The sequence below is a fragment of the Hermetia illucens genome, chromosome 1 (assembly GCF_905115235.1).
Source record: "Hermetia illucens chromosome 1, iHerIll2.2.curated.20191125, whole genome shotgun sequence".
In the NCBI taxonomy this organism is placed as follows: Eukaryota; Metazoa; Arthropoda; class Insecta; order Diptera; family Stratiomyidae; genus Hermetia; species Hermetia illucens.
The window spans coordinates 72933932-72957102 of NC_051849.1; the positions used below are offsets into that span (position 1 = coordinate 72933932).

General features: G+C 41.8%; 1 protein-coding gene across 4 annotated transcripts in view; it reads left to right on the forward strand.

Moving 5' to 3' along the window:
• Positions 1-23171, forward strand: part of LOC119646219 — a 237516-nt gene that overhangs the window by 199443 nt on the left and 14902 nt on the right. For all 4 annotated transcript variants that reach the window (XM_038046604.1, XM_038046601.1, XM_038046603.1 and 1 more), the window contains exons 4-5: positions 9458-9837; positions 9908-10065. In XM_038046604.1, coding sequence (XP_037902532.1) covers positions 9458-9837; positions 9908-10065 — 538 coding nt within the window. The remainder of the gene's footprint in view (positions 1-9457; positions 9838-9907; positions 10066-23171) is intronic.

Below are 23171 nucleotides of genomic sequence, written 5' to 3' on the forward strand. Positions count from 1 at the left end.
GAAGGTGTACTGAAAATATATTTAGATAGTTTTCATGGTAAATAGGAAACGTAACCATAAAAAAAATGCCCCCCTGAAATCGCCCCTTCTTTTTATAACTAATAAAATTTGATAGATCCGATTCTAGTGAATTGCTAGCGATTTGATGCACCACATATTAGAAATGTTCATCATGTTGGCTCGAAAAAATGTACAGATTAATAATTTGTAGATTATTTTTGATCGTCGATTTTATCTGTGTGGGCTCTAGCACACCCTCCAATGTGTTTATCTATATGGTATCGGAACCACGTTTATATTGTGTATTGCTCCTCTTGATTCTAGAAAGTGTGAAAAAATAGCAAAAATTTAAACGAGATAAAGCGTTTCCCTTTGTAACCAAAATCATTTCCGGGAACGTGATGCCCAATAATGTCCTAAATAGATAGCCCCAGAGCAATGGGAAGAAGCGATTAGAGAAACCGATGAAATTTGAGTTAGATAACTGAGTTGATTAATCAGGGGGGGTGGGGGGAGGAGCGCACATAAGCAGTTTTCTACTTCAATTCCCAAATATAATAAGTGTTAATTTTGGGCTAAATATGATGTTTGCATTACTCCTCAATTTTTTTCGCAATTTTCCAACGAACGCCGCCTATAAATAAAATAACCTAAGACGGCTCTCCGTCATTGCAATAATCTCATAATAATTCAATATTATCTGAAATATTTAGTAAACCTACATTCCAGCTCATGTCGAACAGCCAATCTTCAATAAACATTTATCACCACCTCCAAATATTAAATATTCAAATGAAGTATTCTTGTTTCGTCGAAATTTCAATCAGCTTACCTTGAAGATTAAACGCTTAAAACGCGGTAAATAGCAAGCGACAAGCAGTCAAGGAACAAAACGAACGAACGAACGATGGCCTACAGCAGAAACATGAAAATTACAACAAAAGTCAAAAGACACATGATGACTGACAGAATCCTTAAAACGCTGAAAGGAAGCAGAAAAAAAAACGTAGAACAATAGTCTGTCTGTCATCTTGCTAAGGACTCACGTTGAACGATTTGGCTTTTGTTTACACCCTCTCCCGGGATCCTTTCGTTCGTCCTTATATTGTTTTAAATCGCAGCCACCCAGCCATCCCGAAAGCGTTTATAAGTCGCGTTGGCCCGGTCCTTTTCCACTTCTGCCTTCTTGCCCTTTGCATCGCGCTTTATATTTTTTGCCCAAACGCTCTCCACCCCATATTCCCACCCGCTACTTTCAGACCATTCGCTACGGGGGAAGGAAGCGACAAGACGACTTTATCGTAGTTGTCCTCGCTATATTGGTCCAATTGCTCTTCTCATCCCGGCTGGTTGGTGCTATCAAAAAGAAAGGAATTAGAGGAGGATATTCTAAAGTCTCGACAAAAGGATATTGGCCCATGTCATGGCAATCTGCTTCATCTCAACACTGACACAGTTGTCTTTTTAACATTTTCTTCTCATCTTCGTCATTTCCTTACTGCTTTGCTGTGTTTTTCCCTTTCCTTTCTTTTTTGTATATTTGCGCTTTTTTTATTCGGCCTCGGTTTAGTTTATTTTGTGTTTCCTCGCTCGACCCGATATTCCTCCTGCATTTTCCAGACTTTTTCATTTATTTCGCTCTATTTGTTACGTGTGAGGTGAAGAGAGGTCCTGGAGGATTTGAAAGAGAAAGGCTGTAGGCATCAGCTTCTTATATTTGATGCTGGCTTCTGGTGAAGCCGACGAATTTTTTTGCATAATAATGCAATGAGAGGCTTTCATTAGTGAAAAGCTCTTATTCTAATAAGTAACTCTAATTACGATGCAAATCAATGTTGAAAGTAATTACTGAGGACAGCAAACAAACAGAGTTTCTTTTTGACGAAGTGTGTTGGGTGATGCTGCCATTCATTCCAAACAAATAACATCTCTCCGTCATTAAAATTGTGTATTATTATTTTCCCAGTTTTGTAGTCAGTTTTTTTGGCATGAAAATTTTTTGTGTATGTTTGAATACACAAAATGGACAGTCTACTACATATGTTGTCTCAGAGTACAATACTAAAACTTTGTTAATTATAATACGACTCCTTTCCAACTTTCCGATATTATGCCATATATTATGATTTGAGTTTCTGCAAAATTTTGTAGTCCTATAATAACTTTAGCAGGGTCCTTTCAACAAAATTTGGAAATACAATAACATACTAGTATTAACTTTTTTGTACAGAGACCGGTAGACGTATATATTTTTAGGTCCTAACTTTATGATTTTTTTTAATTTAAGTTAGATCATTTTTGAGAATAAGTCCTGTCTACCTCCATATTTGCCCGGATAGCTGAGTGGTTAGAACACAAAGCTGCCATACGGAAGGTCGCGGTTCAAATCTCACTGGTGGCGGTGGGATCCTAATCCAAATATGGACTGTTGCGCCAACGATTATTATTATCCGAGTTATCACAATCTCGGCAGATGCCGGATTTTACCTAATACTAGCAGTAAGTGCCAAGCATTTTGTCTGCGGGCGCTGGTGGTAGTGGTCGGTGGTAGGTCAATGGGAGAATTCGTCGCGTACTCCCCACAACATCGAGCACGTATGCAGAATGGTGTACTTCTGCATGGTCCTCTAAATACTTCAATCCCTCACGTCTGAATATACAAAATTGCATCGATGCGTAGGAATCGCATATCATCGCAGCCCACATGGTGTTATGGTTGAATGAATCTTTTCCAAACATTTGTTTTTACCGTTCTAAGATTTAAAAGAACTACTAAAGCGAAGAATAAACATGTGTACTCACTTTTCCCGCTGTCCGCACTTTTACAAAGGCATGAAGCAGCAGTAGTAGAGGGAGGAAGTTTCACACAAAACCTTAAAAAATACTAAATATAAGCAAATGCATTTTCTCGTCAGGTTGTCACCGGACAAGGCGAATGAAATGTTGCATAAGCCGAAAAGTCACGAACACTACAAATTAGGGGATTGTTTCTAATAAGTAATCGAAAAATCTACTAATATTATTTTGTTAATAACACTAGGATTTACACGAAATTTCTCAGTGTGATTCTATATAGTTTAATTTATTTTATTACTGCAAAATGTTACCCTTCTTCATGAAATTATTTTAACTGATATCGGTATCCAAGTCAAAGAGCAATTTTATGATAAGCTTGCTTCCGAATGAGGTCAAGATACTGGTCAAGGATTTCAACACCAAAATTTGGAACGAGGGGGCAGATCTTGGGACGGACGGACTATAGAGTCTCCATGATATATCAAATGGCAACCGCCATTCTCGATGTGAGGTCATATCGAGAAACAAACTGTGTGGATGGTAAAAAGCGTCTCCAGATAAAGATAAAGATCCGCAGAATAAAAATCAACCCAGTTCGAAAGTTTGAGGTGGGAAAGCTATAAATTAATTTAATAGCGGGAGATTACAAGATAAAACTGGAAGACGATGAGGTCCTATTCTCCAAAATCTCACGTTTGTCCACGAATACCTGGAAGTTCTTGACAAAAAAACGAAGCATGCTGATTTGCTACAGAACGAAATAGAAGGACAAATATAGAAAGTTACGAAAATCTCCGACGTGGAGCTAATAAAATATTAAGGCAAAAGAAGCAAAAGCATTTTAACAAAGAAAAACACAAGACAAGCCAACAAAGTGATGAACTTAGGAAAAACTGTATGTGAGATGCTATCACCGAAAAAATTTTGTCCGGAGAATGGTAACTTGTCAGAAGGATTGAGATCAACTCTATGATCAGAACAATCCAAAATAAACCGGGGCTAACCCCAACCTGTAATGTAATATCCAAAGGTGGAAGTCGGGTGTGGTTTTATCCCACACACTGGCGTGTCTAGGTGAGCATTTCTGAATATTTCCAATCCCTTAAGAAACCAGCAACGAAGTAGTGAATGTGTCTGGATAACTGCGTGGTTAGAGCGCAAGGCTGTCGTACGGAAGGTCACGGTTCGAATCTCACTGGTGGCAGTGAGATTTGTATCGTGATTTAAGGTCGGATACCAGTCAACTCAGCAGCGAGCGCAATGCTGACCCCATTGCCTTCTACAGTGTGTACTGTAGTATACCGTTACGGTCTTGAATGAAGTGCTCTAACACACTTCAATCCAATTTGGATTCTTGCGCCAACGATTATTATTATTAACAAAGTAGTGAAGTGCCTGCATCAAGAATATCAAATCAGAACCATCCTTTGTGAAAACGAAAACGGGGCAATCGTCAAGACGAAATGGAATCCCGTGATGGCGTTTGATTTCAAAGAACTCCTCAACCCTTCACATGCAACTCAACCACCAGAACTCATAAGAATTATGGTCAAGCATAGAGGGAACATTGAACCGGTAACATTGGAAGAATTTGAGCCAGTAATCAAATTTCAAAAAATGAACAAGGCACCAGGCATAGATAACATGCCCGCTAAACGCATTAAATCAGGCGGTCCATGAATCATGAAAGCTATACATAATTTGATTCTCTCTATCTAAAACCACGAACAGATCCGGAGAATGCTAAGCAAATGTGATATGCCCTATTAACAAAGAAGGTGGCATCTGGATATGTGAAAATTGTATAGGCATCTCACTACTTTGTACGTTCTGTAAAATCTTCACAAAAATTCTAGAGAATAAACCAAAAAAAGACTGATTAGACAATTGACCATCTATAATAGTTATGATCAATAGGTGCTACAAAAATGCTGTGAATTCGACCCCGATGTCCATACATATTTGCTGACTCAAGCAGGCATATAGCAGCACTGACCCAAATATACTAAACAAAGTAGTGCTCGACTTGGGAATTCCAGCAATAATAAACCTAACCACAATTACTGGTAAACCTTATCACAATAACGTCCCATACAGCATTGCAGCTCCGTTTGAGGCAAACATCGGATTTTAGCCAGGAGATTGACTGGCAGCCCTACTTCTAGTCGATCTTACCTATTTTAAAAGCCTGATTCGTACACAGGAAAGCAAAGCTCCGAATTTGCAAAACGATAATAAGACATGTGCTATGCTACGAATGTGAAACATGGACCCGAACACAAACTTTCGAAAAATTGGTGAATTCTCACTAGAGAAGGATCCTTAGGAGAATAATAGGAGCTAAATAAGAGGACGATCAATGACGAATCAGATGCAAACATGGGTAGTACCAAATACTCACATTTAATGGTTCTGAAGTGTCCAGATTGATGAAATTTTGGAAGTTGTAACGGTTTGGCCACGTTCAGCGTATGGGCAACTCTCGGATATCTAAAATGTTATTTTAAGGTAGGGCAGAAGGAAGAAGACCAGTAGGAAAACCCGAAGGGGATGGTTACAACCTGTTGACGATGGCAGCGCAACATTACTCGGATTTCGAAATTAATGAGACAAATCGATGGATCGGGATGGTTGGAGGAAAGACATCCTAGAGGCTACAACCCGAAATAGGTTGAAGAGCCTCGACATTGTTTAAATTTAATTTTTTATATCTGGTCTACCCTCAATCCAACGAAAAAACAAAGGTGTTTTGGCTTCAGGAACTAAACACGTCATGTGATTAATATCATCCACATATGTTAGTAGCTGGGTTGCTTTTGTTAGTAATGTTCCTTGAGTAGCAATGAAAGTAGGGGCGAGGCCACCTCCTTATTTCAAATCCGAGTTTGTTTTAGGTTCTGTATCAACTCTCCTTGGATCTTGAGCTTGCATCCTGTAGTCAATTTCGTCATTCGTGTCAGTTTTGGTGGGATGTCACACCGAGTATTATTTTATACAGTATGTTACAATGTTTGCCGCCGCATATCTGCTCGAAATTTATGAAAATCGGGTCCACAACGATGGTTAATTTCGAAGTTTTTCAAGCACCTGTTTCATTAAGAACAGCTGATCCATTGTAGATGGCCGAAATTCTCGATCCACTCGCGCATCATAAATCACATCACCCCCTTCCTGACAGAGCCCAAATACCGTTGCTCTTTTGAGGCAGCCTATCCAAGAATCAAACCATTTTGCAATGTCTGTATATGAGCGGAACTGATGATCAGCGAGACAATGTGCCATCGAACGGAACAAGTAATGGTCCCACAACGCAATATCTAGGCAGTTAGGATAGAACTTTCCATTTGATCGCCGTAGACTTGAACGGGTAGATTTTAACGGGTTTGGCAATAATAGGCCGAGCATTATCATCAAGTAGAATCACTTTTTCATACCTCTGCGCGTGCGTGGCCATTTTTCACGCAGTGTTCAACTCGACTGAAGTCGATACTGTTCCCCAGTGATGGTTTAGTTCGATTTCTACAGCTCGTAATCTATAACACCCACCTGGTCCCAACAAATACACAGCATAATCGTCGCAGCATGTATGTGTATTCGCTAAGTCGAGAAGTCCCCTTGTCTTTCTTTTTTTTGGTTTGTTGTAATGAGTCCATTTTTCACCACCCGTCACGATGCAAAGAAGAAAACCCTTTCTTTATTACCCATGGGGCAGTTGTTCACAGGCCAAAAAGCGACGCTCAACGTCCCTTGGATTGAAATTCTAAGCAACCTAATTTCCTTGCGTTTGAATCGTTTCCAACGCTTCTAATCGCTTAGCGGGTCGCGTTTGGCACAGAACTAATCACGATACTTTATGTCACTTAAAGTAGCTCTCCTCAAACTTCTTTTTAACTCTCGTTGCGCTTTTCTTTGAATGAAATAAGAAAAGTAACACTTTCGGCAAATAACGATTATTTAGCACAAAATAAAAATATATGAGGACACAATAAAATCGCTAACGTGTCAAAGTGGCTTGTTTCTCTCTCTTACATTTGCTTACCGGTGGAGCCATCTATTGACAAATAGTGAGAACTTAATTGCATACTTAATGTATGCGGGGTTAGTCTTTTTCCCCGAGTATTGTTAGAGCTTTAAATAACAAACACAACAAGGAAATGCCTTTGGAATTTATCCCCCATCTAATGGGAGCTGATATAAATAAAAAAAAGTCAGAAACAGGAAGCTCGGCGCTTCAGGTATCAAAGGTTTTGTTGACACAAAATGTACGAATAATTGAGTGACATTTTTCTCTTAGTGAGTTGTAATTTAACGCGAAAGAGGCAATTTTGATCAACTATAACTTTGTTAATAATAAAAGGATTTCCACCAAACTTGAGCATTATACTTCATAATATTAGGCGATGACGGCTTTACGGTTTCTTACCGGGGCAGAAGCAAATCGCCAGATGCTCCCTCACCTCTGCCCTGGGACCAGTGTAACCGAAGCGGCTTATAATTTGGAGAACACAACATGACTTCGAATTATACTGAGCGTAAATCCGCCCTATTGACCAGAGCTTGGCCAGAGCTGAAAATATTTTTTTGAGAATTGCGGGGTCTTAAGTCCGCATCAACTTGATGCCAGACCAAATGGAGAGCAACTTACTCTCTCTATTTTTTTTGGTCCACGGGTGATGACGGCTTTACGATCTCTTACCATAGTTTTAATAATATTTTGAAAGTTTGGGTGGTAAGCCATAAACGACGGGTCCGTGGACCAAAAAAGAGGGAGTAAGTTGCTCTCCATTTGGTCCGATCCGGCATCAAGTTAATGCGGACTTAGGACCCCGCAATTCTCAAAAAAATATTATACTTCATATTAAAACCCATATTGTCCTAAAATTTTGCGATTAGAAAATGAACTTAAAGAGGTTCGCAATACGATAATATACTATTATTAACTTTATTTATATAGATATAGCAATGGAGAGTATTCCGAGGCCTTGATGCCATGGACTACCATAATTTTTTTCAGGTGTCAAAAGTAACATCTGCTTCGAAAAGTACTAGTCCATACCTTTCATTTGATACGCCACATGGCTATATTGGGTGGAAAAGAAGGTGAACCCCCTTTTAAATGAATTGGGATCACATCAGTTCAACGTGAAACACTGTAATTCAGTGCGTATGTAGAGATTCATAGTTCCAACCGTTCCATCAAATTTCGTGACGACAGGTGTAACCGTTTCTAAGAAAAGTGTGTGTGTACGACAGACAGACAGACAAATGGACAGATAGTAAAGCGATTTTCATAAGGTTTTTTTCGTGTAATGCCTTTTTTAATATTTATTTGGACATTAAGATACAATAGCCTCTTTTATTTAGCTGAAACTTAATAATAATTGCATCATGATGTCGGCGAAATCCCCATTTATATAGAAACGCCTCTATTTGGAAATGATTAAAAGAAAATTGTAAATACTAATCAAATTATACTATCGAAGACAGCATTCCCATTCGGGAATAATATTAATGTTATTTAGAAAGTATACAAAACTCAAAACCCTTCACCCACAAGCCATAGTCAAGGTGGTACATTCGTACATAACTCAATACACTTCACTGAAAATGAACACATTTTCTATATATGTACGGCGCAGATCTTTAAGAACCTTGCCGTATTAAATACTTTCCTTTCCCACTAAAGCACCAAATCCAATACGAGTATTGAAGGTTCAGTGCCAATGACGCTATTTCCTACGAAAAGGCTTTACTTAAGGACAGGCCGAACTACCCCACCCCTGCCAGCAACTCCACATCGCAAGTATTGTGTCGATGCTTTCAATTAGATCAAGAGCTTAGATAAAAGTTCTTCGCTATTCTTATCTAAAAGATAATTTGATTTGGTCGTGTGGGACGAAAACAACAACAACAATGGTTTCCTCTTTTCCATTCTTCAGACTTCAGATGATTTGTGCACTTTTCAAGGAAGGAAATTCTCTTCTTTATGCTTTTCAAGTCGGAACTGCTCGAAAGCCCCGAAAAAGAACAACCCTTAGACACTGGGTAAACTCGGGAGTATAATCCTTGTTCTTAGTGACTAATTAAATGAAGTACAATCTTAGACTAAAGTAATGTCTTTCGGATGATGGCGGACATTATTGAATGTTTATGTGAATTCGTCCGAGTGTCATTGGGGGAAGGTGTTGGAATTTCAGGATGCCTTGAGAGATCTTAACGAGCCTCTTAGGTGAAATTTTTGTCAGCAATTCTTAGCTCTGGAACATAGGCTATAAAAGGATTAAAAACAATTGATGTCTCAAGCCTAATGAATCTTTTTGCTCAGATATTTTACCAAACAAATTAGATTTAAAGATTGCAATTCATGTCCAGTGTTATATGCTTCTAACGAAAAGAATTTTCGAAAAATGTTATAAATTCATCGTCAACAAAACATCGCGGAGCACGCAATATATGGAATTCTAATATTGTATCTAATACTTAGAGGGTAACCAATTTGCTTAGGTTTTCAAGGAGAAACTGCTTGCAAGCAACAACCAAATAAAAGGGAAATAAAAATGTTTCGGTCCTCCCAGCTGAACATTGCATACAAAAATAGAAACATAAACACGCGAAGCACTGGAAAATTCATAATTTCTAATGTTTTTTTATTCTATTTCAGGAAGCGTATCGTCGATGGGTATGTAGTACACTAATACCATATTTCGCCGAGCCGGAAGATATTCGGCAGAAAACGACAACATCGAATACGATTAATAAAACGGAAAATCATTCAGCGGCTAGTTCGAATTTATATCATGCGAGAACGAGTCGGAGTACAAGAAATATATCGGATACTGATAACGATAATGCTAATGATAATAATAACGATAATTCGAAAAAGATATTAACTACTACTACTACTTCTTATAATAATAGAAAACACGTCCAACGACGACGTACTAATAGCGGGACATCATCGGATAATGTGTCCCAATCCATATCGACTGCCATAGCGAATCCTATCGTCAAGGATCCGTTGTTAGACAGACTTTTAAAGAGGTTTGCATTCTTTCCCTAACAAAATACGATTTGTCCCCGGAATTGGATTTTATGAATACTTTCTTTGTAGAACGAAACGGAAATCACAAGTCAAACGAAGAAGAAGGCTTCGACCATGCCTTAGTGTTTGTCAAACAGTAGAGCAAATATGTCCGTATTTGCTTCCTGCCGATAGAGCGCCAGCCTATCCAACGCAATATGCAGGAGAGCCCACGTTTCTATGCTTAGGTAAGTAAATTATTGCATTATCTGGCTCTTTATTAAATATCGGCAACAGGAACTTAATAACTTACTTTCTACGGAGCAATCTTGTATATTCTGTCGGCAAATAATGCAATTTTATACATGTAGCCACCCTTTTTGTTAATAATACTTCCTGCAATAGTTGACGCAGTCCATTCGCTACTGGCGTCATTAGCTGAAAACAAACGTCAAAGCTTTAGTAAGACACGTGTTTAGGTCTCTATCATCAAATTTAACGACAGGACCTAGATAAAATAGACAAAATGATTTGAATCACCATAGATGCCAATACACAAAATGGAAAGTGATTTGATAAATATTTCTAGCAACCTCATCTTAGCTCCTCAGAACCAGCATGGGCTGCGAATTCCGCCTTTACTTTTAAATGTATGAGTCTTTCCTATTTTTCATCTTATTTTGTCATCCTTCATGTCGGAGAACATAAGGCTTGGAAGTGGCTCTTGTCAGTGTACCTAAATGCAAATTCGCAGACGTCTGCACTCACCCCCCATAATGCTTATGTTGTCACTTACTATCACCATTCACTGTTGATAGGCCACTATGCCATTGCATCGAACATGGTGTATTTAATTTAGCTGCCAAGTGAGCTTTTGAGGTTGTAATACACGTATCGTAAATGAAATAGATAAATGCCGGAGTTCTTCGTCATTCCTTCGTAACGCTTTAAAGCCACCTGAGTTTTACATCCAGTACTCTTTGTCCTCCCTCCTTGGTACAGCATAGGATTTTTCACTTTTCACACCTCAAACTGTTAATTTCGACACAGCATGCCTAACTCTGAGTTAATTTCTTCTAGTTTACTACTACATTAAGCCCATTGAACGCGGTGATCATTATTCACCGAAAGAAAAGGAAAAAGGCAATAAAAGAATCCGAAAGAAGAAACTCTCGTCGTAGATTACACTATTACTCCACCGAAGACAGGGGATTCCTGTTTACCTCTTACTATAGACATTACTCGTATAGACTTTCTGTGTAGAGTCTTCCTAGTTCATCCGGGCCAAGTGACCCCCGGCCACACAAACCTGTTAAGCTTAATTGTATCCATGAGTAGACAGTCGTGATATAGCTGAAAAATCTCGTTATTATACCGGTATCGCAATTGTACATCCTCACATAGGAGATCGAAACCACATGACTGATAAAATTACGGTCATGTACAGTAAGAGCTTTGACCCTACACCCAGCCATTTTAAGTGAAAGACTAGAGTAGGTCCGATTGGCTGCTAATAGGCTTTAGCAAGCAAACGTTTTCATATTTAAAGTGTTCCATGTTGGATCAGGGGCTTAAAGTGTCTTATATCATTTCATTCAAGACCGTAATGGTGCACTGCAATACACTCTAGGATGCAACGTGGTCAGCTTTGCACTCGCCCGAGATTATTACCCCGATTTGACTCAGATACTCATTCACAGCTGAGTCGGTTTCCGAAATCCAGTCACGATAACAAATCCCTCTGCCACCAGTGAGATTTGAATCGCGACGTTCCGCTATGATTACCCAGCGCTCTAACTATTTAGGCTATCCGGAATTATCAATTATCAGTTAAAAGTCCTCAAACTCCACTACGGGAGCCCGATTCAGTCATCTAGTCAGACGACTCTCGCGAGTTATCCGTACCGGATCCCAAATTTTTCCTTCCTCTCGTTCAATAGATTTGTGTTTTATACTTAACTGCGGTGGGGTATAGCCATTTGGACCGAATCTATCCACCTCTCCTCCTCTTACAACCGGGCTTGGGACAAGCTACGACAAAGTTTTATTATTCAATCCATTTATATTGTTGGCATTAACACTATCCTGATCAACCCAACTTAGAAAGCAATGGGAAGAGGAATGGGAACTAGCACAAAGAATTTCGTGTTAAAAGTTTGAACAATACAAGCACCAAAAAACCCATCGATTGGAAAATATTTGCTCAATATCTCACAACAGAGAAAAACTAGAAGTTAGTTGCCAATGAATTTAATTGAAATAGCAGAATTCGAATATGAGCAGATGTATGAACTGAGCAATTTGAATTCTCTTCTCCCGAGAGATTCTTCAAAGTCTTGCAAATATCTTAACTCCAGTCTTTGGAGACTTTAATGGAAACTGAGCCACTTAAAAAGACTTGACATTTCTTCTACAAGTATACGCCAACGCACAAAATTATAATAACAATCGTTGGCGTGGTAATTCGTGTACACTACAAGCGGTACTCTGTAGGAGGCGATGTGCGCAGTACTACGCCGGCCCGTGATTATTAACCCTGATTTGACTCAGTTACTCTTATTCACAACTAAAGTTACCTGCATCCGACATCCACCTTACAATCTGATCACAGAGCTATCCGGACACACACAAAATTGCTCTCTATTATCCAACAATGATAAGATCGTTACGATCGAAGTAAATAGGGTGATCCCAACTACCAGCAATCAATGGCCGTTTAGACGGCGCGATGGTTGAGAAGGAGAGCGTCAGCCTCCCAATCTCGCTTTTCTGCATTCAAATCTCAGTGTTAATGGGTGTCTGTTTTCATCTTATGTTTTTCTTGCTGCTGTGAGCTTATCACTTGCACAGAGTTAAGTATGATGACAATGAAACTGAAGCACTGTGTGGATGTCCTGTACTCCACCGAGGAGTAAACAGGAGTTACTAACGGTCGACACACTGGCTGATGTTATCTTGATCATCAACGGCACAACAACCGGTATCCGGTTTAGGCCTGCCTTAATAAGGAACTCCAGACACACCACTTTTGCCCCGAGGTCCACCAATTCGATATCTCTGAAAACTGTCTGGCGTCCTGGCCGACGGATCCCCTCCATCTCAGGCAGGGTCTGCCTCGTCTTCTTTTTCAACCATAGATATTGCCCCTATAGACTTTCCGGGCTGGATCATCCTCATCCATACGGATTAGGTGACCAGCCCACCCTAACCTGTTGAGCCGGATTTTATCCACAACCAGACGGTCGTGATATCGCTTGTAGATTTCGTCGTTATAGAGGCTACGGAATCATCTATCCTCATGAAGGGGGCCAAAAATTCTTCGGAGGATTCTTCTCTCGAACGCGGCCAAGAGTTCACAGTTTTTTTGCTAAAAACCCAGGATTCCGAAGAATACATAAGGACTGGCAAAATCATTGTCTTGTACAGTAAGAGCTTCGACCCTATGGTGAGCCGTTTTGAGCGAAACAGTTTTTGTGAGCTGAAATAATCTCTATTAGTAGCCAACAATCGTGCGCGGGTTTCACAATCATAGCGGCTATCGGTTGTGATTTTCGACCCTAGATTTTCAACTGTCTCAAAGTTGTAGTCTCCTATATTTATTGTTCTCGTTTGACCAATCCGATCCGATGATGTTGCGTCTTGCCTTCATTAATGTGCAGCACAAGATCTCGCGCCGCCTGGTCGGTCTTGATGAAGGTAGACTGTAAATCTCGGATTGTTCTTCCCATGATTCCAATATCGTCAGCATAGGCCAGTAGTTGGGTGGACTTGAAGAGGATGGTGTCTCTCGCATTTACATCTGCATCGCGAATCACTTTCTTCAGGACGAGGTCGAAAAGAATGCACGATAGGGCATCCGCATGTCTTAGATCGTCGTCGGGATATCGAATTCTCTGATGGCTTTGTACAGTTTTACCCTGACTATGCTATCATAGGTGACTTTGAAGTCGATGAAGAGATGGTGCAACTGATGTCCATATTCCAACAGTTTTTCCATCGCTTGCAGAGAGACAATCTGAACTGTTGCTGATTTGCCTGGAGTGAAGCCTCTTTGATATAGGCCAATGAAGTTCTGGGTGTATGGGGCTATCCGGCCTAGCAAGGTAGCGGAGAATATCTTATAGATGGTACCTAGCAACGTGATACCTCCGTAATTGCTGCACTGTGTAATATCCCCCTTTTTATGTATGAGGCAGATAATGGCCCGTTACCAGATGTCAGGCATTGATTCGCAGCCCCATAATGTGAGCATCAGTTGTGTAATCGGTCGCCTCCATAATAAACCAATTCGGATGTAATTCCATCGGTCTCTGGCAACTTATGGTTGGTATGGCCTGTAGAATGTACCGACTTCTATGCTTAGTGGTGGCAGCATTTGTCCATCGTCTTCATTTGTTGAGTAGTTCATCAAAATCCTCAATCCATCACCTCAATATGCCCATACTGTCGGAAATCAGATTTCCCTCTTTATCTCGGCAGGATGAGCAACGAGGTGTAGAAGGCTTCACCCTGCTGACTTGTTGGTAAAACTTCCGCGCCTGGTGCGGTTGCTCTCTGTGCGGTTCGAGTTCACAGACTTGTTGGTTTTCCCTTCCTTCCCTTCCTTTTTCCGCCTGTAAAGTCGCTTCTCCGCTCGACGGAGTTCGTGATAAGTCTTTGCGCCCGCGTACTTTGAGAATGCAACATTACTCGGTTTGCGGCATTCTTCAATGCCGTTTCTAACTCACATTCATCGTCGAACCAGCCGTTCCGACTTTTCATGCGGCTGAGGTCAAGTATGTTTTTGGCCGCACCAATAATAACGTTCTTCAGTTAGTCTTGAAGATCATTTGTTGATGCTTCATCTCCAGGACATCTGTTAGCTGCGATTATTGCGGCATCCATTTCCCTCTTATAGGTGTTACGGAGGGCTGTGTTGTGAATAACTTCAGTATTCACTATCACCTGATTGCCAAAGGGGATTTCGGATGGTGTTGTAATTCGAGCCCGGAGCACTATGCCAGCGAGATAGTGATACGAGTCTACATTGACCCCCTAGATGTTCTGACGTTCATTAAGGCAGAGAGGTGGCGCGTTCAATCAGCACGGCAGCAATTTAATTGAAAGCGGTCCGGTCTGGAGACGCCGACGTTTGTCTGTGGACCGCTTTCCGCGCAAACCCGCTACTTCCAACAACCATTTCATGCGACACTGCTAACTGAATAATCCGCAGTCCGTTATCGTTGGTATCCCTATGTAAGCTATGGGAGGCAAAGTATCGCCTGAATACGGCCTCCATCCCTACTTGACTATTGAAATCTCCAAGTATGATTTGGATATTATACTTGGTACAGGCTACGAGGGTTCGTTCTACTGCCTCGTAGAAGATATCCTTCTTCGACTCTGCAGTCTCCTCTGTAGGGGTGTGAACTTTTACGACGCTTATATTTCAAAATTTGCCTCGCAAGCACCAGAATGCATAGGCTTTCGCTTATATTTTTAAAGTCCATAAATGCAGGTTTCATTTTTTGGCTGACTAAGGAACCTACCTCCCTGTCGAACGCATCTCTGGCAACGCTTTACAACAGCCTTTTGTTGGGGCAGGGTATCGGCTAGCTGCTCAGCAGTATTCGGTCTATACAGGGAGCCCACATTCCATGAGAAAATGCGCGAATCGTTTATCCGTTGTCGTTGCCGGGTACGTCGTGGTAAAATCCATCCTGTCCGAGGCTCCTTCCGCGGATTCGGAACTTCGTTTTTCCATATAGGGTTATTAGCCCTACCCAACCCCCAACCTAGAGGACCAGTTGGTACAATTTGTTCCGTTTTTAGTCCCAGGAGACTCGCCTTAATCCTTCTCCGTCTACAGTTTTTCTTTAAGAAAGAACTCCCTGCGATCACCACGTGGACGTGGAGATAGGGTTTGGTGGTATTACTGTTGGTGTTAGTTCAGCAGGCGTTTCCCAGGCTTTATGCTTTATCGTGGGTACCAATTGACGTTTCGCCCTGGGACATATACTACCCTTTGACCGCAATTTGTTATCTTGTAAGTCCAAAAGCGATGCTGCAATTCGAGAAGGTTTTGCCAAGCTATTGGCTTTTCATTCCGGCGTACTTTGTAAATGAAGAATGAACTCGTATGTTCAATATTAGTTTATAACCAACAACGTATTGAATTCAAAACATTTCTAACGAAAGTATTGTCAAGAATTTCCATTAGTATGCAATAATCATGAAGGAAAAAAAATTTCCACTGTAGAAGGATCACTTCAACTCCTTAGCGGAAGCCGTGCATACCGACAACTGACTCAGATTTTCGAAACCTGAAGATACAATGTATCTATTCTCAAATTCCTTGATTCTGAAAATCGTAAGGGTCGTAATTAGAAAGAAATTGACCTCAATACATTGCAAAACTGGTAAAGCATTCGAAATTAGTAATTTATTGTTGATTGGGCTCTCCACGATACCAAACCTTTTTCAATGCTCTATTGCACATGCCTTCTATCATTCAAAAATAAATCACCCAACAAAGAAATAAAACAATGGAAATTAGCACCGCGCAAGGAAGACAAGAGATGTGATGTATTAGAAATTCAATATATATATATATACATGGTATATGATGTAGCCTGGTGTATTAGCTTAATTCCGACTTGAGTTATAAACACCGAGCTGCATGCGACCAGACGCGTTTCAAGGGTTGCAGAAATCAGCATAACCCATTGGGTCAGCTACAAATATCGCAAGTTAATCTTGTAAAAAAGTAGCAGCGAACCATCAAAATATTTCCATTCTGTTCGTGTTCCTCCTAAAAAACTTCGTAATCCGGGATGAACCCCTCCAAATACCTACCCTTCCTTTGGAGATAACCATGGAGCATTCCAAAATTTGGGCTCTGTGGCAAGGCTGTCTGATTCCCCATGACTCGGGGGAAAGAAATTGGGAAAAACGTTTTAATAACCCATCATTGTTAGGAGTCGCTCAACAAGATCAACGTGGCTCTTCGCGGTTATGCCGGTTTGGACCAGCCAACTCAACGAATTTATCGTCCGCGCCTATTACCGTGTCATAGATTTGGAACGGACTCCATCAGGGTAAAGACGTTTATAATTTGAGTTACATTCACAAAGTATGCTGAAATTCAGACAATAGACCAAAGATCCCAAAACTAAAATTTACTTCGACAACAACCCACATCATTGCTGCCGTTCACAGAATTTTGGCTAATCGTGTGGCTAGTGAGATTACTGCGGCACAGTTATTCGTCTCAGTAATCAACATCGTGGGTCCAATAGCAGAGGTATGCGCAGGTGGACTTTACCGTTCCGGATATTTCGACTAAACAAAGGAGCCGAAAAAGTTGAGGAAGGAGGCAAGTCAAGCAAGCACTTCTTGGAAATCCAATCGAAGAAATCCTCGAGGTTCTAAGGCGGAAACTTGCGGTATGCTCCAATCGAATCCGAAGGTATCAAACGAGCTTTCAGCGTAGGACAGACAATATCTTGTTCTTCTAGGACCAAAGAGGATTTTATAAAAAATTCGCTAACTCAGGTCGGGAAAGTAACTTCAACCTGGATCAAGGAGCGATCCCTGCCGTTACAATGTAGAAACAGCGTGGCTGCCACACGTTATACGTGAGGCTCTTCCCGTAATGATCATACCTAATATAATTGAAGTCGATGTAGAAGCAGTCCTTGAAAGGGTAGGTAATTGGAAGGCACCAGGAGTTGATAAGACTTACAACTTCTGGCTGACTCACAGGGTATTGGGATATCATTTTAATCAGATGATTGCCGATTCGAAAGTAGTTCCACACTTTCACCGAAGGGATATATTTCTTCATCCCCAATGAACAGAGTGCCTCTTGCCCTTCAAAATATCGACCAATTACTTATCTTCCTACCATCTACAAGGTTTTCACTTCAGTTCTCTGTGCGAAAATCTGAAAATATCTTGATGTTCATAAATTGATGGATGATTAGCAAGAAGGTTGCGCAAAAAAGCTCCCGAGGCTATGATGAACAGCTTATGGTCGATACGGTAGCTGTAAAGCAGGCTGTCCACAAAAAAACGAAATATCTCGACAGCTTACATCGATTATAATTAGCCTTTGACTCTATATCACATTCGTGGTTACTATAAGTATTAAGCTTACACAAAATCACCCCGAATGCGGTTCTTCCCTTGAGAGCAGTGATGCAAAATTAGTGCCCGAAGCGATCGGTATTCTCAGAAACATCAGGAGAGATACAATCAGGCGTGGCATCTTCCAAGGCGACTCTCTAAGCCCACTATGGTTTTGTTTGGCTTTGAATGCATTATCCCATTTTTGCATGAAAGCAAATACGGATTCTTAGTTAAAGATAGGATATTGTCGAAATGAACATTAAGTCATTTAATGTGTATTAACAAAATCAAATTGTATGCCAAAGACGAAAATCGGTGTCACTCCTTACTGGACATCACCATCCAATTTAGCAGGAATATCGGCACGCAATTGGGTTTGGAGAAATGTCGCATGAAAACAATTGTTTGGGGAAAACATACCGACAATTGTAATGATAATTATGGAGATATGAGATCCAGTCGATCCCTTGAGTGGCCGATAACGACCTAGAGGGCAGAGCTATCCCAAAAAAAAACTAAACAATTTGGCAAAATTTGACCGTGAAGGTCCGCCCACGAAGATTGCAGCTCTATCAAAGCTCTCGGTCGACACGTTCTTGCACGCCTCTGTGCTAGCCAGGCTCGGGAATGTGGGGGGGTCCTTTGAGCGCTTTGATCCCTCACGCTTCATTACTAAAAATAACGTGTCTTTACCGGTGCGTGGGTCCGCACCGGATTTTAAAATCGAATTTCACGTAAGAATTCGCGACGGCCTATCGAATAAAACCAGAACGCGAGCTAAATTGGAAAATACAAATAATAAAAAAAAACGGCTCGACCGCGCGCGTGGAGCCGTTTGTCTCCGGACCCGAGTGCCGCGATCAAGTAGTGGAAAAACCACGACGGATCACCTTCCCGATTGCCGTCCCTTCCGCCTCAGATCTTGAACGAGGCGCGGCCGGTGAGGTTCCCACCCTTCCTCGACATCCTCCGGCCAGTTATTCTTTTTTAGAGGATGTCCCTTGTTATAAGAATCCCGCGGGAGTAAGGAGGAACTAAGGGAAGGAAGTCCTCAAACTACCTTTGATTATTCACCCATTAATGTATTTTTTTTTACGCTTATGATCATAATACAAAGAAAGAAATTATTACAACCAAGAAGAAATTAAAATAAAGTTAACTAAAAATGTAAATTTATGAAAAAGAAAATGAAAATAAAATAAGAGAAAAAAAAACAATAAATAACCAGAGTGTAATAATTACCAACGAAAAGGGAAATAAACTAAAAATCATACAAAAAAAAAGAAAAGAAAAGAAAATAAACAACCACTTACCCAAATGTCACTCCGAGCTCGGACCGATCCTTCGGGTACCTATTTCTTTGTTTGTCTTTGAATTCAAATTATTTAAAAACTAAAAAAAATATATATAGTCCTACGACACAAAACTAACGTTAGTTCACTTCTTCTTTAAGATTTCGTTCTTCATGCTTTTATGAGGGATTGTTTATACACAACGCGCAAATTTCGACACTAGACTTCTGCAAATTAGATATTAACTTCTTTTCGTTATGATTTCGTCTATTCCAATTGTTTTTCTTCTCTTTGTTTTAAACTCTGTACTTTATTCATGTATTAACGATTAAACGATTTGAATATAATCTCCGAATCTTCGTTTAAACTACACTTCCGATAGCACGATGTGGTGTTAATTTTCTCGGTCGGATTCTTTTATTTTGCTCGCGAAAATCTTCACTTTAGAATGAATCATCCTCTTCTTTATCCTCCGTCCTCACTCTTCTTTTTCCTCCTCCTCGGTTTCTTTTTCCCCTCAGTCTTGCTGCACCTTCCTTCCTCAATCCACCAGCCTTCTCCTCAAGATCAAAACTTGCTCATCCACCCAAAAGCTCCTCGAACCGCCGTCTTTCAGTTCTTCAAACAAACTCCCCGTTTTTCTCCTTCCCGCCAAAAACCTCCTCCCAGCAACATTCTCGCTGCCTTTGTTCGTGCACCGCTTCTATTCCCGCTACATAGCCTTTCTCACTCGCTAGGCAATGTTGCGGCAACATACGCATGCGCCTGCGGATGCGGCAAATCATTCCCCTCCTGTCAAGATCAATTCGCTTGAATACATTGAATAATGTGCAATCTGCGGCGAACTTTAAGGCAATTGCACACTATTAAATGCATTGTTTAAGCAATTTGATTAAGAAAGAGCCGAATGAAATTCCGCTCCCGTCGCGCAGCCGCGGTCACTACAGGGCAGCTGGGTTTTCGAGACCCGCTCGAGGAAAGAAAGCTGAAGACCAGTGAGGGCCTCACTGCTGATAGCGGCTGGGTGTTGGCGGTTACAAGGAAAGGTAGACCGAGATCCAAACCCACATTAGGCCTTGAGGTCCTTCGCGTGAGCGATGCCCAGGTTACGACCCTCCATGTCCTCTAGCTCGTATTGAACCGTTCCGACTCGACCGATGACCTTCGCCTTCACGAACTTCTGATCCAATTTGGCATTATATCGTTTTGCTGCACTGCTTAAGTTGAAGAGCCGCTTATACACGATATCTCCGACCTGAAATTCACGAGCTCGGGATCGCAAGTTGTAACCCCTTTCCTGTGTCTCTCTTGCCTGGAGGATTCGCCCTTGAACCTCTGCTCTCAGAATAGCAAGTTTATCCTGAGAACAGATCTCCAAGGTAGCATCAGGCAAGGCGTTCAGGCGTCGTAAGAGGGCATAGGTACTCCCATGGGTGACCATGCTTTGTCCAAAAACGACGTGATAGGGTGATGTCCCTATCGAGACGTGTTTCGCTGAACGCAAGGCACAGTTGATGGATGACAACTTGTTATCCCAATCTCTTTGATCAGGACCGATATAAGCGCGTATAGCAGCCAACAGTGAGCGATTTACTCGCTCCGAGGCGTTTGCCTGCGGGGAGTATAAAGCGGTGTAAATGTGTTGAATGCCATACTGGTTCAGAAGATCGTTGAAAGCCACGGATTTGAACTGTACCCCATTATCAGAGGTGATCGACTCAGGGATTCCAAACACATGAAAGATTCTCTTCTCCAAGTATTCTGTCAGCACGTTTGCGGTAAACCGTTTAATCGGCTCCACAAATGAAAACTTTGAGAGAGAATCGAGAACGACTATTGCTCCGATATTTCCGGCGCGAGATCTGGGGTATGGGCCGATCAAATCGATATACAAACGTTGAAATACCCGATCGGAGATGAGCGCTTTTCCCATTAGAGGTTGGAGCGTTTGGTTGGGAGCTTTTGACGTCTTGCACGTTTCACAATTGCGGATATAGTCCTTGACCTGTGAAACCATTTTAGGCCAATAAAACCACAACCGCAGTCTACCCAAGGTTTTACCAACCCCCCCATGTGCACTCAAAGGATGATCATGGGCACGGGTGATCACCTCCATCGTCAGCTCCTCCGGAATCCAAAGCTTCCAAGCCTGTTGTTCCTGCATCTCATCTCCTGAAGCATGATTGGTTCGTTTGTATACCAATCCATCGCATACCTGCAGATCAGGGAGTTTGTTGGAATTCTCCCTAATACGCTCTATTAACTGCAAATAGTTCGCAGACCGAAAATGTGGTGAATTAAAATCCACGTCTGCGTTGTTCCCATTTCTCTCCAAAGCATCCACCTCCGCTGGTGAATACATGCGAGATAGAGAATCCGGGACCAGATGTTGTGATCCCTTTCTGTGTTTAATGATGAACGAGAATCCTTGAAGCTTCAATGCCCATCTGGCCAGTCTGCCGTGAAGGTCGGACTGGTTCATCAGCCATTTGAGCGAAGCGTGGTCAGTTACCACTTCGAATGTTGTGCCTTCAACATACGCTCGGAATTTGCGCACTGCCTCCACCGCTGCCAGACATTCTTGCTCAGTGACAGTGTAGTTTCGCTGAGGCTGTGTAAGCTTCTTCGACATATACGCTATAGGAACTTCATGTCCCTCCTCTGTCTTCTGCATCAGCACCGCTCCTATGCCATGTTGACTTGCGTCACAATGTATGGCGAAAGGCTTGGAGAAGTCGGGGCTGTGCAGAACTGGAGCCGAGGAGAGACTCGTTTTCAGAGCGTCGAAGGCCGAGATAGCTTCCTCAGACCAGCAAAACTGACGCTTCTTCTGAAGCATGTCTGTCAACGGTGCAGTCAGCGAAGCGTAATTTGGCACAAATCGCTGATACCACCCACACATCCCAAGAAACCGCCGCAGTTGCCTGACGGTTTTCGGCCGCGGAAAATCTTTGATGGCGTGTACCTTGTCGGGATCGGTACAAATCGTCCCGTTACCGATGATGTGCCCCAAGTATCGAACTTCCTTCATGACAAATTTGCTCTTCCGGATGTTCAACGTCAAGCCAGCGCGTCTCATACAGAGAGCCACTTCGCTTAAGAGCAGCAGGTGCTGGTCGAAGGTCTCTGTAATAAGCAGCAAGTCATCTAAATATACAAAGACTTGATGACGTAAGTGAGCAGGAATGACCTTATCCATCAGTCGCTGCATGGTTTGAGGTGCATTGCAGAGCCCAAACGGCATGGTCACAAACTGATAGAGTGGCCGACCTGGGACGGTGAAGGCAGTCTTATCCTTGGACGCCTCATCCAGAGGAATTTGCCAGAACGCATCCTTCAGATCTAAACTCGTAATGAATCTAGCCTTCGGGAGACGACTGAAAATTCCCTCGATGAGAGGTAAAGGATAAGCGTCCTTCACTGTTACACTATTCACTTTACGTGCATCAAGGCAAAGTCGCACTTTACCAGGTTTCACCACAAGGGTAACTGGCGAAGACCAGGCGCTTTGCGATTCTTCGATGACTCCCAAAGCCAGCATCCTATCAATCTCTTCGTAGAGGAGCTTTTCGATGGCGGGAGAGACTGAGAAGTGTCTCTGTTTAATCGGTTTGTTACCGCCGACATCGATGACGTGTGTCGTAAGACTTGTACGTCCTAAGCCCTCCGACTCGAAAGACGGAAAACTGCCAATGACAGCCTCGAGCCTTGCTCGCTGGTGTGTCGTCAACTGGTGTTGATTGACGTTCTCAACATTTTCGATAGAACAAACGGAAGGTACAAATAAGTCCTGTGCGAGATCGAACTTGCGCACAAAATCAGCTCCAAGGTAAAGATTTTGCGTTAACGACGGGATAAGGAGGAACGACATCGATTCCGTCCGATCACGAAACGTGATGTCAGCTGACACTCTGCCTACTGTCGAGTGGCTAGTCCCGTCAGCTGTCCTGAGA